The sequence below is a fragment of the Lytechinus pictus genome, chromosome 2, assembly GCF_037042905.1.
Source record: "Lytechinus pictus isolate F3 Inbred chromosome 2, Lp3.0, whole genome shotgun sequence".
In the NCBI taxonomy this organism is placed as follows: Eukaryota; Metazoa; Echinodermata; class Echinoidea; order Temnopleuroida; family Toxopneustidae; genus Lytechinus; species Lytechinus pictus.
In genome coordinates this window covers 22981634-22998019 of record NC_087246.1, presented here as the reverse complement: position 1 = coordinate 22998019, position 16386 = coordinate 22981634, and the positions used below count along the sequence as shown (strand labels likewise).

The following is a 16386-nucleotide window of genomic DNA, read 5'->3' as shown; positions in this document are numbered from 1 at the left end:
TTAATTACAAGGGCGGTCTTTATGAAAACGTACTTTTGTAAATACATGACTCAAAAAAAAAAAATTTCAATGGAAACTAAGTAAGTGGAATTTTAAGATGAGTGGTCTATCCATACAGGGAGCATTTCATGAAGGGGTTTTCAAGTGATTTTCAATGACTGACTGCTTTCAGCCAATCAGATGCCTGAAGTATTTGTCTCATGAAACTCTCCCCACATGTACGCTAAAACCAAAATCAGGTTTGACTATACTATGATTTGGGTCACACCAATTTTCGAAATATATAATGTTATGGAATTTTTTTTTCATACCACCAATGTTCATTGACATCAGCCTACTGGAAAGAATAAAGCAATCAATGTAAGATAAATCCACTTCCGCTGGAAGTCAGCCAACTATCTCACCTTCACATTTCTCAATTTCTTCATTTTTGTTGGCAAGCAATTGCATCGTGGGAAAATTTTTCAACATGGCTGTGATGTGACTGACGGTGCAACGGAGTCCGTAGCCCGGCTCGGCATTGAAGTCTGAGCATCGACCGACCTGGTCTGCCTGCAACATCTGTTCACATAAAGAACAATTTATTATGTAAATATATCTCTGACTGAAAGGTGGGTCTCAATTTTTCTGACACACTTCATTACAGAGGTATTGATAGATTTTAATATTAAAGGGGAAATCCTGGTTTGAAAAAGATGTAAACAATCACTGTGAGCTAGCTCCCAATTTTTATTGCATTTAGGAACGGTATAATGGAAAATATTGTTTTCCAGAATCCCTTTCACTCAAAATATGGCATAAAACCTTTGAAATAGTTGAGGTAAATATTTGTGTGCAGTCCAATGCATATTTCTGTGTGCAGTGCTTGTGATTGCATTGTAATCTATATGATTTATGATTTTGAAATTTTACAATCGTACTACTCTGCTACTAGTTATATACCACACCTAGGTCAAATAGAACACATTGTGGACGAATATTTTTTTGCCACTCTTAGCAATAATTATTTCCATTTTCCTTCAGGCTCTAATTCAATTTGTTGCTTTTACACTTATTATTTAACTCATTATTTATGTATTTGTGTATCGCCCGTTTTTTCTTTACTTTTTAGTTTACTCTTTCATTTATTCCTCTATTTTTCTTGTCGTATTGATATTTTTATGGTACTCTCACTGCATATTCTTTGGAGCCTTCAACCAACAAGCTCTGCTTTGACTTTTGGCTCCCTCATATCCACATCTCTCATTTTCTTTCTTTGTCATTATTTTAGAACCAATTACAAGAATACATTATAGTACTTTTTTCTATTGTTATATTAGGTATACAATTCATATTTTACGATATTTATTTATGCTATATACGATAATTTGTATTGTATAATATTATTGTCTGTATTGAATTGTTGATTTTTTTGGAAATGTGAAATGTTGATGTGAATAAACCTTGAACCTTGAATATCTTGAAGGAAATAAACACTACCTACCTACCCACCCATCCACCTACCCACCTAACTACCCACCTACCTACATATTTATCTATCTATCTAGCTATTCATTCATTAATTTTTTATACAGGGTAGCTTCATTACTGATCATACATATGCTGTTTTACAGGAAGACCATGTTTGATAAATATTATATTAAGAACATAAAACACAACAATGGATGGGATTTCAACCCTCAACCCACAAAAAGGATTTGAGAAATTCCATACCTCCTTTGCATGCTTCAAGATGGCCATCCCAAGAGGGTGTTCACTGCCAGACTCTGCTGTTCCACATATGGCTAAGAATTCCTCCTCTGTCATGGTGTCCAACCCGGCAGCGAAGAGCTTGGTCCTCATAACCCTTGGTTTACCATGGGTGATGGTGCCTGTCTTGTCAAAGACAACAGTCTTTACCTGTAGAAGAGAGAAATGGTGGTTATTTTTTTTACCTGATTGCTAAGAAAGCATGAATGCTTGTAAGCAAGCAACCATAGGACTGACGGCTTAAGGTCCTCTCCGAGGGACCTGGTAATGAGGATTAATGCCTTACCAAAGGGCACTAGCGCACCAAGTGGGGAATCGAACCCAGGTCATAGGAATCCAATACCCCTGCTCTACCGACTGAGCTACAGAAGGTCGAAACAAAAGGAAGACAGATGGCAGTCTACCACAGATGAACATTCAACAATTATGTGACAGTATAAAGGCCAATCGAGAATAAGTTATTCATATCTTGTTGTAAAGGGCATTCTTGACAGAGTTCAAATTCACTTAAATCTGTATCCGTTTTCAAGTTTACATGTAACTTGTAACGCTTACAAATTTATTGTTTGAGTAGCTTGAGATGTGAAGTAAGAATGGAGAAAAATTGGAATGGACATAGAAAACAATGCCCTTCATCTTCGAATACTTACACCTGCACATGAACAGTGTGTGTAGTTAATCTCACCAAATTAGCTTTGCCCTAAAACAGCCCTCAATATTTTGTGCAATACATGACGAAAAACCTCCATTTGAGAACACTATACCCCAGTTTCCCTTGCAATAAATTCTCTTCTCCAAGTACGACAAACCCTACTGCCTCAAGCATGCAATGTAAGTATCAAAACACCTGTTTCATGACCACGGTCCGAAGATAACACAACAGCCCGGCATATACAGTCACAACAGGGGGCCTCACACGATGGGATGCATGCGCAGCGCGGAGTGCGGATCCGGTAAGCATGCCGTCATTTCTATTCGCTTACTTTCCTTATTTCGAGGTCGATTTTCTTCGTTCGAAATTAAAAATGGACTAACATTGAATTTCTGAATACAATATGCCTTTGAAAACGTGATTAAATATCGAATACAATAATTTCATTCAGAAGGTCCTACTACAGGCAGAGAAGTCTTACGTAATAGCACAGCTGTTGTTTATCATTTCGTCCTTGGCTCAACGCTCATAATCTGGCCTGTGGAGGTGAAATTGAGACAGCGGGGATTACCTGGCCAAGCGGGGTTGATCAGGCGGGTGTTTCATAAAGCTGTTCGTAAGTTAAGAGCGACTGGTGATCCTGTCTTGCGGTAAATGGTACACACAATTGGCGATAATCACCAGTCGCTCTTTAAGTCGCTCTTAACTTACGAACAGCTTTATGAAATGGCCCCCTGGGCTTGGAAATGATGTTTTAGATTTTCAAATGCAAAATGGGGTAAAATACTGCAGTTTGCAATCTGAACTGCGGTACGTTCTCAAACGGGGGTTTGACGTAATGATTAGTTTTGTAGAATACATCAAACACTACAATTGCACAATTTTTTGCAGCATTTGAGTGATCAGTAGCCGAGATCTAAGGGGGAGCAATCAATCCTCCCCCCCCCCCTTGGCTACAGAACAGCAAAAAAATCCTAGCCCTGATACGGATCAGATGACTTTTTTTTCACTTACCAGTAATCACATTAAAAAGCGGACTGGATCAAGGTCCAGAAAAATGAATAACTTTGAAAATCTGAATTTTCAATGACAGAGACATGTTGCACTCAACCCAGGTGAGGTAAATGAGAACCTGGTAGAAAAACATTCCTCGAAACAAAGTATTTCTTACAGCTGCTCTTCTAAAGTCAGGTTTATTATGCTGCATTATTGTAAAGCTCTTAAGGGGAGACTCCTGATAAAGAAAGAGTTATGAGCTTAACAAAAGCAATCATAGTTATCATTATTCAACTGTCAAAACCAATCAAAAGAATACAGAAAAAAATGAAGACTGTACCTTGTGAGCCATTTCCAGGGGTTCGCCCCCTTTGATTAGGATGCCATTACGTGCCCCCATCCCGGTGCCTACCATCACAGCAGTAGGGGTTGCCAGACCTAGGGCGCAGGGGCAGGCAATCGCCATGACGGCAATGGCAAGCTCAAAGGCAAAGGAGAAGATGGTCTCCATCCTCTCTTGCTGAATCGTCTCTTCGGTCTGAACATGAATATAAGAACAAATGACCGTCTTTTAGCATGTGGGTGGAGCCAATTGGCACCATCTACCATTTTTCTTCTGCCATGAAGATATATGATATCGACAATACAGTGCATTTACTTTTTCCAGATTTAGCGAATGATTACTGATATTCATGTAGATCATAATAAAATGAAGATTTTTCTATTTATTTTTATACCTAATATAATATGAAAGGCTCATGCATATACTTATAATAATAATAATAATAATAATTGGCATTTATATAGCGTTTTATCAATCTACGACTGTTCAAAGCGCTTCACAATTATTATTACCCGGTCACTGGATTCATAGCATTCCAAGCAGCTTATGAGCAAGGAGAGTTCAAAATATTGAGGTAAAAACCAAATTGCACAGAAAAATGGGTCTCGATTTCTTAAAAAGGATTGCCTAATTAGCATTTATTTTTTATTAATTCTGTAACTAATCTCGAAATGAGTAAGGATTGGAATTCACATATTAGTTTCTGCATTACCTCAGTATGTTTCTGACATATCTCATTATTTATTTCTGTTAACTGCTATGCGATGATTTACTATGTACTTGGTCTCAAATCAAAGAAGATTTTTCACTCTCACTCTTACTATTAGTGTCAAATCTGTGTCAAATGATAATTAGTGTCAAATAATAGCAGGGCCCGCTGGGAGAACAGTTTTTTGGAACTGAAGTGGCTACCCTGGGTAAATATGCCGTTGTTATTATTATTATTATCTGTAATCAAAATATTTGTTATGATCATGATATTTGTCACCAGAAACTTACAGAATTTTCAGCAGGTGGGGAGTATATAGGGACTTTTTCAATGTCCAGAAATCCAATGGTTATCCAGATACACAATGTGCCGATAGAGAGGAAGAGAATGGTCGGAACAAAGAGGCCTGATATCTTGTCTGCAATCTGCTGAATTGGTGCCTGAAGTGGAAGACAATCGGAACATGAGATATGTGATTGAGTCGGTTGGCAAATGGGATAGGATTCGTGCAAATAGCTGTATTTTATCAAAAATTAACTGATACATCAAATAGAAATGAAGTAAGCCATGCAGACTAGCCAATGGGTACACAGTTCAAAATTCAAACCAATCACAAACATGTCTTCAGAATATATGATGATTGTTGCAAGATCTTCATGAATCAACTTCCATTCCTTCCATTTGTTTTTTTATCTAATAAAACAATGAAAAATATGTAAATCTAAAAAAACATTACTTTTTCATACATGTTAATTCACTTTTTCATATAAAGAATCATGGTCAAAGAGAAAATTAAACTTAAAAACAATTTTTGCAGCACCCTCCCCACCCCCAGTCTACATGCATAGCAAACAATGAAATTATGGTTGCATTGAGTATTACAAGTGTACAAGCAATACATATTTGAAAAAAAACATTAATAATTTACATAATAATTCAACAAATACATATAATAAAAACAAACAAGTAATTTACATGTTTATAGTACTTACAGCGATACCGTGGACCGATTAAGCTGCACTTTTGATGATTTCTTTTCAAAGTTTTTCTCTTTTTAACCCTATTAATTTTTACCCTGAACCAATTTAGATATTTAATGATTACCATGTAACCATGGCTAGAGAGATAACTTGAAAATGTCTATTTAGAGTTCAAAGTATTTAAATGGCACTTCATACGATGTTTAAACATATATCAAGTTTGAATGTTTCTACATCATACAGTGAAGCTGGCTCTTTAGTCTCATGTATTCACCATATTCACATAGAATAAGAGTATATTATCTTTGAATAACATTACATTTCTGTGGTTTTTACTCTCTTACCTTTGAAGTTTGTGCATCTTCCACCAATTTGACAATTTGTGCCAGAGTTGTGTCTTTACCAACGTGAGTAGCCTCCATGATCAAAACACCAGTCTGATTTATAGAGCCACCAATAACCTTGGAACCTAGAAAACAAAAATACCAATTATCATCCATCGGCTATAAACAAGAATCCTGTGGGGTGTTTCAAAAAATTTAAGTATGACTTTATTAATAGAGTAATTAAAATTGCGTGCGGTATATAACGCACTACTGAATAGGTCAGATCATGCGCACGGGACGCGCACTGCCGTCTATTCTACAATCAGATTACGCATTGGGTATCACATGCGCACTGGCATTAAAGCATGAGTCACACTTAGCTGTTTGTGAAACACCTGCCAGGACTTATCACAAAGATTTGCGATCAATCACTGATTAAGCTTAGATACTAGAAAATGGGTACATCAATCATCTTTAGTATTAGTATTTAATAGTAATTCCAGGCTTTGCAACACAAATATTTGAAATCAATTTCTACACATTACCAGGTCCCTTGGTGAGGACCTTATTAAAGCCTTTGGTTTTTTGTTTCCTACTTACAGGCATTCATGCTTTCTTAACAATCAAGTAAAAAGTCACTACAACCACCACCATGGTAACTGGCAGAAAAAAGTGGCATTATCCGACAAGTCCTTTCAAGTAGCACTCCCCTGATGTCCACCATAATCGCTTTCTTGTGAGATGAGTAGATTATCTTTGAAACTGTGGGTAATAACGATTTTGCGCATACTTTTGATACACTGTTTGGTTAAAATATTTTGGAATTTCCGCTTCTAAATGTCTTGTGAATCTCCAACTTTTCTTTTTTTAAGCCTTTTTTTTTAACCCTTTGACTTAGTACACTACTGTTGATGGGCTTTAATTTTATTATTTGGAGTGCCATGTCTGATCTGCACCTACCTGGTTTTTTACTGACTGGCATAGACTCTCCTGTAATCAGAGCCTCATCAGCCGACGATATCCCATCAACCACCTCACCGTCAACAGGTATCTTGGAACCCGGGACCACCTTGAGTGCATCACCCCTCTGGACCAGTTCCACGCTAATCTGACGCTCTTTCAGGACCTGGTTCTCTGGACCCAGTTCCACCAGGATGGCCTCGGCAGGCTGGAGGGACATGAGCTTGGACAGAGCGTCGGACGTCTTGGCCTAAAAACATGGTGGATAGATGGGAAAAGTTATTAATAATACAATGCATAGACATCAAGTTAAAAAACCACCAATGCATGAGATTTAAGTACAGGACTGTGGCTTAGGGTGAGATTGCTGTGTGTTGTACAAGAAAGGACTTTCAAAATAAGCAAATTCAGCTGAGGTCTAGAAAGGTCATCTGAATATAAATATCATAATTGCTTTCAATTTGAGCATTTGAGTCTGAGAAAGGTCCGAATCGGATACCAGTCACAAGTCAACAGCAATAAAATTGGTGTGACGTTACTGCGATATCTTCACCTCTTTGCCACTGTCTTCAAACTAGATGGGTAATATTGATATTCCTACTCATACAGTAGTTCAGGATATCAAATTGCAGAAATCTACTTCATAAATATTGTGCAGCATACAATTTTCTTTAAAGGGGAATCCAACCCAAATAAAAACTTGTTTTTATAAGGAAAAGAAAAATCAGACAAGTTGATAGGTGAAAGTTTGAACAATATTGGACAAACAACAAGAAAGTTATGAATTTTTAAATGTTGTAAATATTGGTAATCACTATACCCATGGAGACTTCAAATTGGCCGCATATGGGATGTCATAGTGATGTTAGGCAAGGACTACTCTTCCATGTACTCCAATACATATTATGGCTAAAATGTCGTTTTTCCCAAAAGTTTTATTTCAAATTAAATTTTTCTTTCATGAGGACATAAAACAATATACTACCTGGGTTATATTTAGATTACTGCCCCAGGGGAATGGGTACTTAGGAGAAAACCACAAATTCCTGATAATAAAGTACATGGCCTATGGGAAAGTTGTCCTTGCCCCTTGTCATAATTTACTTACTCAGTTGCCAATTTGAAATCTACATAGTATTTGTGATCTCAATTTTAAAGCAGCTATAACTTTCTTATTGCTTGTCCGATTTCTTTCAAACTTTCACCATTCTGTTTAATTTATTTTCTCCTTCCCAACACAAAATTTTATGGCCAAGGCTGGATTCCCCTTTAAAAAAGAGGTCACATCCAATCGCATGGTGTGAGGAAGGCTTTTGGACATGAGGCTCACCTTAGCAATGTGTTCCAACCACCGTCCCAGCGAAACAAAGACCAGAAGCATCGGGGGAGTGTCAAAGAAGGTCATCGGACTACCCTGCTCCTGACGACCTATGGCGACGAGGACAACGATGAGGGAGTAAACGTACGCAGTCGATGTCGCCATCATGATGAGGACGTCCATGTTGGCAGTGCGATGTTTGAGTGCTTTGTACGCTTGCACATAAAAGTACCGGCCACCCAGGAACTAAAAAAATATACAGGATACATCATTAGAAAACACAATTAAGAATTGCATTTGGGGTGGCTGGATGTCAATCAATTTTCTTGTAATACACCACATTTAGGCTAAGTAGAAGGTTTTCAGAAATATAATCAAGACTTTTTGCTTAGGTACATGCACCTTGTCGAAAGTCGGAGCCATGTCTTTCACGCAGAAATCACGCAAGCTGCCTTTCATTACCAATCTTTGCACTTCATCATAGATGAAACAATGGGGAATGCAGGAAAGACACTATGAAAAGAGATGCATAGTGCCTTCACAGCGGGATTCCTGCAAAAATACGCTGCACAGACTTTTGACAAGGTACCACTGGCAGATCCGGGGGGAGGGGCAAAGCCGGCCTGTGCCACCCACCATTTTTAAGAGGCACAATTAAAATTTAAAAATGCTGTTAAAACAGAAGTGTGCCCCCTCCCCCCTTTTGAGAGTGAAAACTTTTTTTTTAAACTTGTCAAATTTTTCCTCGGGAAAAATGTGCCCCCCCCTTTTGGAAAATCCTGGATCCACCCCTGAAAAGTACTATATTTTGAATCAAACCATTGCTCTTCATTGATGTGTTGGACCAGTGTCTTGATTTGTAACCATGATTACAGTGTAGCTATAATAGTTGCAGTGAGCATTCATTTGAATATGCATGTACATTCTTTAAAATCTCAGTGAATTCTTACCATCTCATCATTAATTCATATCTAGAACGTTCTGATCCAGTTTATGTAAGCTATTAAACCTTATTATATAACCAGCAGTAAACCTTATTATGTAACCAGCAGTAAACCTTATTATGTAACCAGCAGTAAACCTTATTATATAACCAGCAGTAAACCTTATTATATAACCAGCAGTAAACCTTATTATGTAACCAGCAGTAAACCTTATTATGTAACCAGCAGTAAACCTTATTAAGTAACCAGCAGTAAACCTTATTATGTAACCAGCAGTAAACCTTATTATGTAACCAGCAGTAAACCTTAATATGTAACCAGCAGTAAACCTTATTATGTAACCAGCAGTAAACCTTATTATGTAACCAGCAGTAAACCTTATTATATAACCAGCAGTAAACCTTATTATATAACCAGCAGTAAACCTTATTATGTAACCAGCAGTAAACCTTATTAATAAACCAGCAGTAAACCTTATTATGTAACCAGCAGTAAACCTTATTATGTAACCAGCAGTAAACCTTATTATGTAACCAGCAGTAAACCTTATTATGTAACCAGCAGGAAACCTTATTATGTAACCAGCAGTAAACCTTATTATATAACCAGCTTATGTACTGATTATAGCTTGCAACAATATACAAAGAGCGAATAGGCATGAGTGCGATGGTGCGAGATTTCGCATGAGGTGAAAGAAAGATGCTCTATTTAACGAGGCGTTAGCTGAGTTGAATAGAGCGTCTTTTTCTTTCACCAAATGCGAAATCTCGCACCATTGCACAAATAATAATATTCGCTATTTGTGTTGTACAACACCTCGGAATTTAGCGAAAATATGAAAAAACAAGAGTTTTTCCCTGTAGTAATCTATGAAAAGGGAGCAAAAATATTGAAAGCGCAAAGCAAAATCTCACAAGCGCACATGACCTTGGGCAGCATTGCGCATTTAGCCAGCAAGCTTATACGCGTATTGTACCTTTTTAACTGAGCACAATGAATAAAATTGTATTGTGATGTCACCTCCTAAAGCCGTGCAACGGTACATTTTGGAGGGTACGTCTGGTGTGCAACGGTACGAATGTTTGACATTCAGCCTCCCATTTGCTTGCGTACAACAAGCTAAGTAGGCGTTGTACAATACCCGTCTACTAGCAAAATGCTATATAATGCTTACCTTGTCACTAACTGAGTAATTACTTATATTCTACCAGTTAAGGATAAGCCACATGATTTTTGTCCATATATGCACTTGGGTGGGCATTTGGGGGATTCTCTTGGAATCAATTTTCCTATCATTACTTCAACTGGAATTTACCTACCGGTATTATTTATTACCATATGTGACCCAGCACCACAATATGTTGCACTGTGTGATTTCAATTTGAGCCAATTGAGAGTATTTTGGTTAGAATTTTCAAATTTCAAATTTTGGTGTTTTCTGAAAGAGTATACTCATCCATATTTACTACAAAAAAATACCAATCAAACTGAAGTGTAATTTTTGAGTGTTTTTATTAGACCTATTTTTGTCTTTTTGAGTTAATTGTATAATCATGTTTTGTTTTCACGAATATTCATGAATATTCATCTCTCTTTGAACCCCTATAAATTTAAAACAGGATAAGTTCTAATATTGATACTTGTTCAAACTGATGCGCGACCAAAAAAACATGTAAAAAGGATGTCTTTTTCAAGATAGGGCACGTTACGTACGTAACGTGATAAGGGTGTCAAAAACACAAAAATAATGAAAAAAGGCTATCTATTTCGCTAGAAAAGCTACGTATTTAGGGTCAAATTTGCGGGCATGATAAAACAAAATTAAAATGTTTTATAAAGGATGTCTTTTTGCCCCAACACTACGTGTTTAGAGTCCGATTTGCGCGAGCTGTGGAAGGTGGGGCCGTACTAAACCAAATGTGTAATCTAAAGGTAAAACCGACGACCGACGGACCCGTGACATAACAATAAAATATCGCTGTACTTGTTTAGGGGTTCATTTCAGGGAATACTTGCCAAGAGTATCGTTTTGTTTCCAATACTTGTTAGGGGTAGGGTTTCACATGCCAATACTTGTTAAAGGGGAATCCAACCCAAATAAAAACTTGTTTTTATAAGGAAAAGTACAATCAGACAAGTTGATAGGTGAAAGTTTGAACAATATTGGACAAACAACAATAAAGTTATGAATTTTTTAAAGTTGTAAATATTGGTAATCACTATACCCATGGAGACTTCAAATTGGCCGCATATGGGATGTCAGTGATGTAAGGCAAGGACTACTCTTCAATATACTCCAATACATATTTTGGCTAAAATGTCATTTTTCCCAAAAGTTTTATTTCAAATTATATTTTTCTTTCATGAGGACATAAAACAATATACTACCTGGGTTATATTTAGATTACTTCCCCAGGGGGGTGGGTACTTAATAGAAAACCACAAATCCCTGATAATAAAGTACATGGCCTATGGGAAAGTTGTCCTTGCCCCTTGTCATAATTTACTTACCCAGTTGCCAATTTGAAATCTACATTGTATTTATAGTGATCTCAATTTTAAAGCAGCTATAACTTTCTTAATGCTTGTCTGATTTCTTTCAAACTTCCACCATTCTGTTTAATTTATTTTTCTCCTTCCCAACACAACATTTTATGGCCAAGGCTGGATTCCCCTTTAAGGGGTGCATTTTCAGAATATGGAAAATATGTGTTTAGGGTGATTTTCGAGACCCCATGGTCGCGCATGGTATCCACTCGTCAATAGAAGTGGCCCTCCCCCCCCCCCCCCCCCCCCCCGGGACCTAATTAGTTTGTGAACTTTGGAGGCAATCTGATAATTCCTTCCATTGAAATTCTATTGACTTTTAATCTTCCTTTAGTCGACAATACACAATAGCAGAAGAGTAAGTGCTCTTCAATAGACTAGTAAATTTTTAATCCCCCTTTTTCTCAAAAGGAGTGTTCCATGGTAGTGAACATTCTCCTCTTACTTGAGTGGGTTAGGATCAATCATTGTTAATGAGCTATATATCATTATAAAGCTTAGAATCTCCTCTTTCAGGAGGGCTATCTACATGTAACTAAAATTTCATTCCTGGCGACCTTTTGTAGGTGGTGCCTGGTCACATATACCTTTGTAAATATGGGCCAAACAAATCAAATGAAAATGTTTCATTCATACTAGGGCTAGGCAATATTACAATAACATTACAACTTATAAAGAATATACAATAATGGGTACATAATATATCGCCTATCACAATACAATAAACAGTTGAGATTGTGTTCCAGACAAGAGACCTGCCTTGAAATGTCATAAAACACAGACATTACTCCAATCCAACTTACCAGCATCCAAGGGAATGGGTTATACAATTAAATGTCATCCCCAACCAATATTTAATCCCCAAATCTCCATTCTGCTAAATCTAACAGAAAAAAAGTGGTATGTGAAAATATCTCTGCAATGTGTGATATTTATTACTTGGGGAAAATATAGCACAGTGGCAATCCAGGATTTTGAAATATAAGGGGCAGAAAGAGCAAATTTTAAAAATAAAAGGGTGCATATTTCCTTAGTTTCAAAATGTATATGTTCAATGAGGTATTCTTGGAAAATAGAGGGGGACGCATCACTTGTGCTCCCACCTCTATCCGTCAATTTATATCCATATCTGGCTCTTACATATGGTGACTATTACACACCAAAATATGAATCACGTGTAGCCCACATTCATACCTGGACCATAGTTGCACAAATGAATAGAATGAGATTCTCCAGGGAGAGTCCAGGGATGACGATGATGTGATTCTTTGAGATCATGAAGTAGAGCATCGTTGTAATGGCTGGCACACCGAAGATGAGTGAAATGAGGAATGATGTCCTCCACCTAAGGTAGCAAAAGAAATCACAAGACTTTCAATAAGAAAGGGAAAAGAAGAGTGAAATGATGAATTCCTCCACTTAAGGTAGCAAAAGGAATTACAAGACTACCAATAACAAAGGGCAAAGATGAGTAAAATAAGGAATGATGTCCTCCACCTAAGGTAACAAAAGAAACACAAGACTGTCAATATTAAAGGGCAGAGATGAGTGAAATGAAGATTGATATCCTCCACCTAAGGTAGCAAAAGAAATCACAAGACTATCAATTACAAAGGGCAAAGATGGGTGAAATGAGGAATGATGTCCTCCAGGTAAAAAAGCAAAATAAATCACAATTATAAAGGGGAAAAACTTAGTGAAACAGGGAATGATGTAATATGTAAACATTTTTTTTTTTGCATTTTCAACTTCACATTATTTAAGCACAGAGTTAGACAATGACCGAAGATTAACTGCACTTAAGAAAATCAGTCAGGAAGTGTCCCTGACAATCAAGAATTTAGATTTAGGAATAGAAATCAAAGGGTCTCCAATCATCGGAGAATAGGATAATTTCATATATCAGCAATTTGCTCTGCATTTTTGTTCACCTGCTAACTACACAAAACCCTGTGTAGTTTGTGGTTTCTTTATTTTCCATAGAACAATATGACCATGGATACAAAAAAGTGCTAATAATAGCAAGTCTCCATAGTTTGCAAGAGGGAGATTTTAATGGACTTACTTCTTGATGGTTTTCATGTGTTGATTAGCCAAGTTTATCTGATTCTCTTCTGTACTGATCTCACAATCAAAGCCAGCATCCTAAAAATATAAATATTATAAAAAAAACATGTATCAGTTTATCCCTGGTTTACTTATTCCAAGAATTTAGAATTAGGTATGTTCATAGAGCAGCTAATCATTAATTAGAACTGATCGCTTAAACAATGTGTGCAATGATTACGCACACAATAACCAGTCTGTAAAATCTACTTTTCGAGCAAGTGATTTTAACAAATCACAGAACCGGAAGAGTCGTGATGACCCCAGTAGTTATAAGTCCAGCGCAATTCAGGAAACTAAATTTGGAGATCTTTTATTATCGTATCCATACAACTCAAAACTATGGAGTGGGACCAACCCCCCTCCCCCGCACCCATCCCACCATCAAATACAGAGTGTTAACCAAAAAAAATCTTGTGGTTTTAATCTTTGACTAAACTTAAAGATTGTTAACATTTGAGTGCATCTAATGTTCACTGGGCTAAAATCATAGGCATCGGACTTTGAAACAGAGGGTCGTGGGTTTGAATCCCAGCCATGGCGTAATTTCCTTCGGCAAGAAATTTATCCACATTGTGCTGCACTCGACCCAGGTGAGGTAAATGGGTACCCGGCAGGATTAATTCCTTGAATGCTTGAGCGCCTAGGCAGCCCAGCTAAAGCCGGGGTAATAATAGCAGGGCCCGCTGGGAGAACAGTTTTCGGAACTGAAGCGGCTACCCTGGGTAAATATACCGCTATTATTATTATTATTATTATTATAGGCTAATCATCCGTTTAAAACTTTTAATTAATCTTAACATTGTTTGAATCTACCTAGTATGATAACACTGAATATATTTCTGTAGTCCCTAAGTACACACACATTCATAATGATAATAATAATAACACAGTTCTTGTATAGCGCATATCACATTATGTCAAAATTATGTCTTTATGCGCTTCCAAAGGACTTGGATATTATTACCCTGGCTGTAGCCCCACAGCCTTTTACAGTGTGGTGGCATTTCAAGGGATGAATGCCTGATATGAGACTTGATACGATCGAAATCCTTTTCTATCTCGCTTTGAAGATTAGAATACAAATTATTTTGAAAGATGAGCTACAATGATTGACATAAGACACTTTTAAGGGTCACATTTTCTACACATGACAAAGATTTCTTCTGCAATGGCTTTCAGAAACCCCACGTACCTCTATAGCATCCATGATGGTTCTTGGCCCAATGATTGCCGGATCATAGCGAAAGACACCTTTACATGTTGTCAAGGCAACAGACGCATCTTTGACCCCGTCCAATGCCTTCGTCAGACTCTCAATGTTATTTACACAGGAAGCACATTCCATGCCGTTGATCTGATGAAAGGTAAAAACAACATAAAACAGGAAAAATATCTGCAATATTAATTTGTTTCTCGAAGGAGATTTACTGTACATCAAAATATAAAGGGTCTACATGCATGTAGGCATAGCCCGTTGTTTATATGAAGACTAATCAGCAACTAGGGATCATCCGTAACACAGAGATTTGCAATCAATTAGAAATTTGTAATAAGTCTGATAGCCTCATCAGTTCCGTGGCAGTAATTTGACCAAAATGAGTATGCAACATTGACCTTTGATCTCTGATTGGTCATTTCAGGTTTAGCAATTGCTTGCTGCTTTTGTGGAACAGGGGTCCAGAGGGATCACAAAGAATTTTGTCGCAGTAGATATCATGCATGAGCACCAACATGCCATTGCCAAATCAATACACATCTACCATATACAATTTTATAAACAAGAACCTTGTATAATAATAACAAAGCGCCTCGGAATAGAGTATTTCTAGATAAATGGCACAATATAAATGCCTATTATTATCATTATTATGCATACAGTGCATGTGCCAAGTTCGAAGATGATCCCTCAAATACTTGCTTGGTTATCAAAAGATCAGGATAGTTCAATGTAAATAATGTCTTCTATGACCTTCGACCTTCGAATCTGATACCAAAAAATCTGATCATCGACATTATTACCATATGCATACCTGAATCAAGTTTAAAGTTTAGCCATCAAACAGTTCTTAAGTTTTCACAAGAACTATAATGGGAATGACAACGGGATGGTCGGACGGATGACCGAAAATCAAAATGCATCCAGAAACCACCTTATGTGAGGGTGGAGGGATAGAAGAGATAAGATTCTAAACTTACAATTAGAGTCAGTGTTTCTTCCCCATCAGCCTTCTGTTCCTCTTTCACCTCCGCATCGAATCCCATATCTTCTATCATCACTGCGATCTCTGGAGGGGTTACCATGGCAACCTGGTACTTCACCTCTGCCTTTTGAGCTATCAGAGAAACAGTCACACTTTCAATACCTAAAATAATGAAACAGAAAATAGAGATACCGTATGTGTTTGTGATGAAGTGATGAAAGAAGAAATAATATTGAAGAAGGTTAGTACTGGGAGAGATGGCACTTTATTAAAACTACTTTGTCACCTGGAATGAAACTGAGTTCATCATACGATCTTGAATGACTAAATAAGAGCATATATATATTCATCATTTATTTGAGCACACTCACTCCAGAAATGGCTGAAATATATGAAAGAAACAAACACTAACTCTCTTGAGTATTGACTACTGAAATAGTAGCACACACGTAAACACAATACATGTAGGAATTCCTCTTGCTCGCATAAACCTGTAAGCATAGAGGTATCTGAGCCTAATGCTGAGTTTATATTGTATACCTCTATGACAAA

At 37.2% G+C, this 16386-nt stretch overlaps 1 protein-coding gene across 2 annotated transcripts in view; it reads right to left on the bottom strand.

Annotated features, from left to right (window-relative positions):
* The window catches only part of LOC129254546 (copper-transporting ATPase 1-like), a 37214-nt gene that overhangs the window by 9493 nt on the left and 11335 nt on the right, over positions 1 to 16386 (bottom strand). For both annotated transcript variants that reach the window (XM_054893009.2, XM_064113578.1), the window contains 11 exons: positions 15830 to 15996; positions 14826 to 14987; positions 13590 to 13669; positions 12719 to 12869; positions 8046 to 8279; positions 6716 to 6965; positions 5774 to 5898; positions 4740 to 4889; positions 3738 to 3935; positions 1714 to 1899; positions 405 to 561 (listed from right to left, as the gene is read on the bottom strand). In XM_054893009.2, coding sequence (XP_054748984.2) covers positions 405 to 561; positions 1714 to 1899; positions 3738 to 3935; positions 4740 to 4889; positions 5774 to 5898; positions 6716 to 6965; positions 8046 to 8279; positions 12719 to 12869; positions 13590 to 13669; positions 14826 to 14987; positions 15830 to 15996 — 1860 coding nt within the window. The remainder of the gene's footprint in view (positions 1 to 404; positions 562 to 1713; positions 1900 to 3737; positions 3936 to 4739; positions 4890 to 5773; positions 5899 to 6715; positions 6966 to 8045; positions 8280 to 12718; positions 12870 to 13589; positions 13670 to 14825; positions 14988 to 15829; positions 15997 to 16386) is intronic.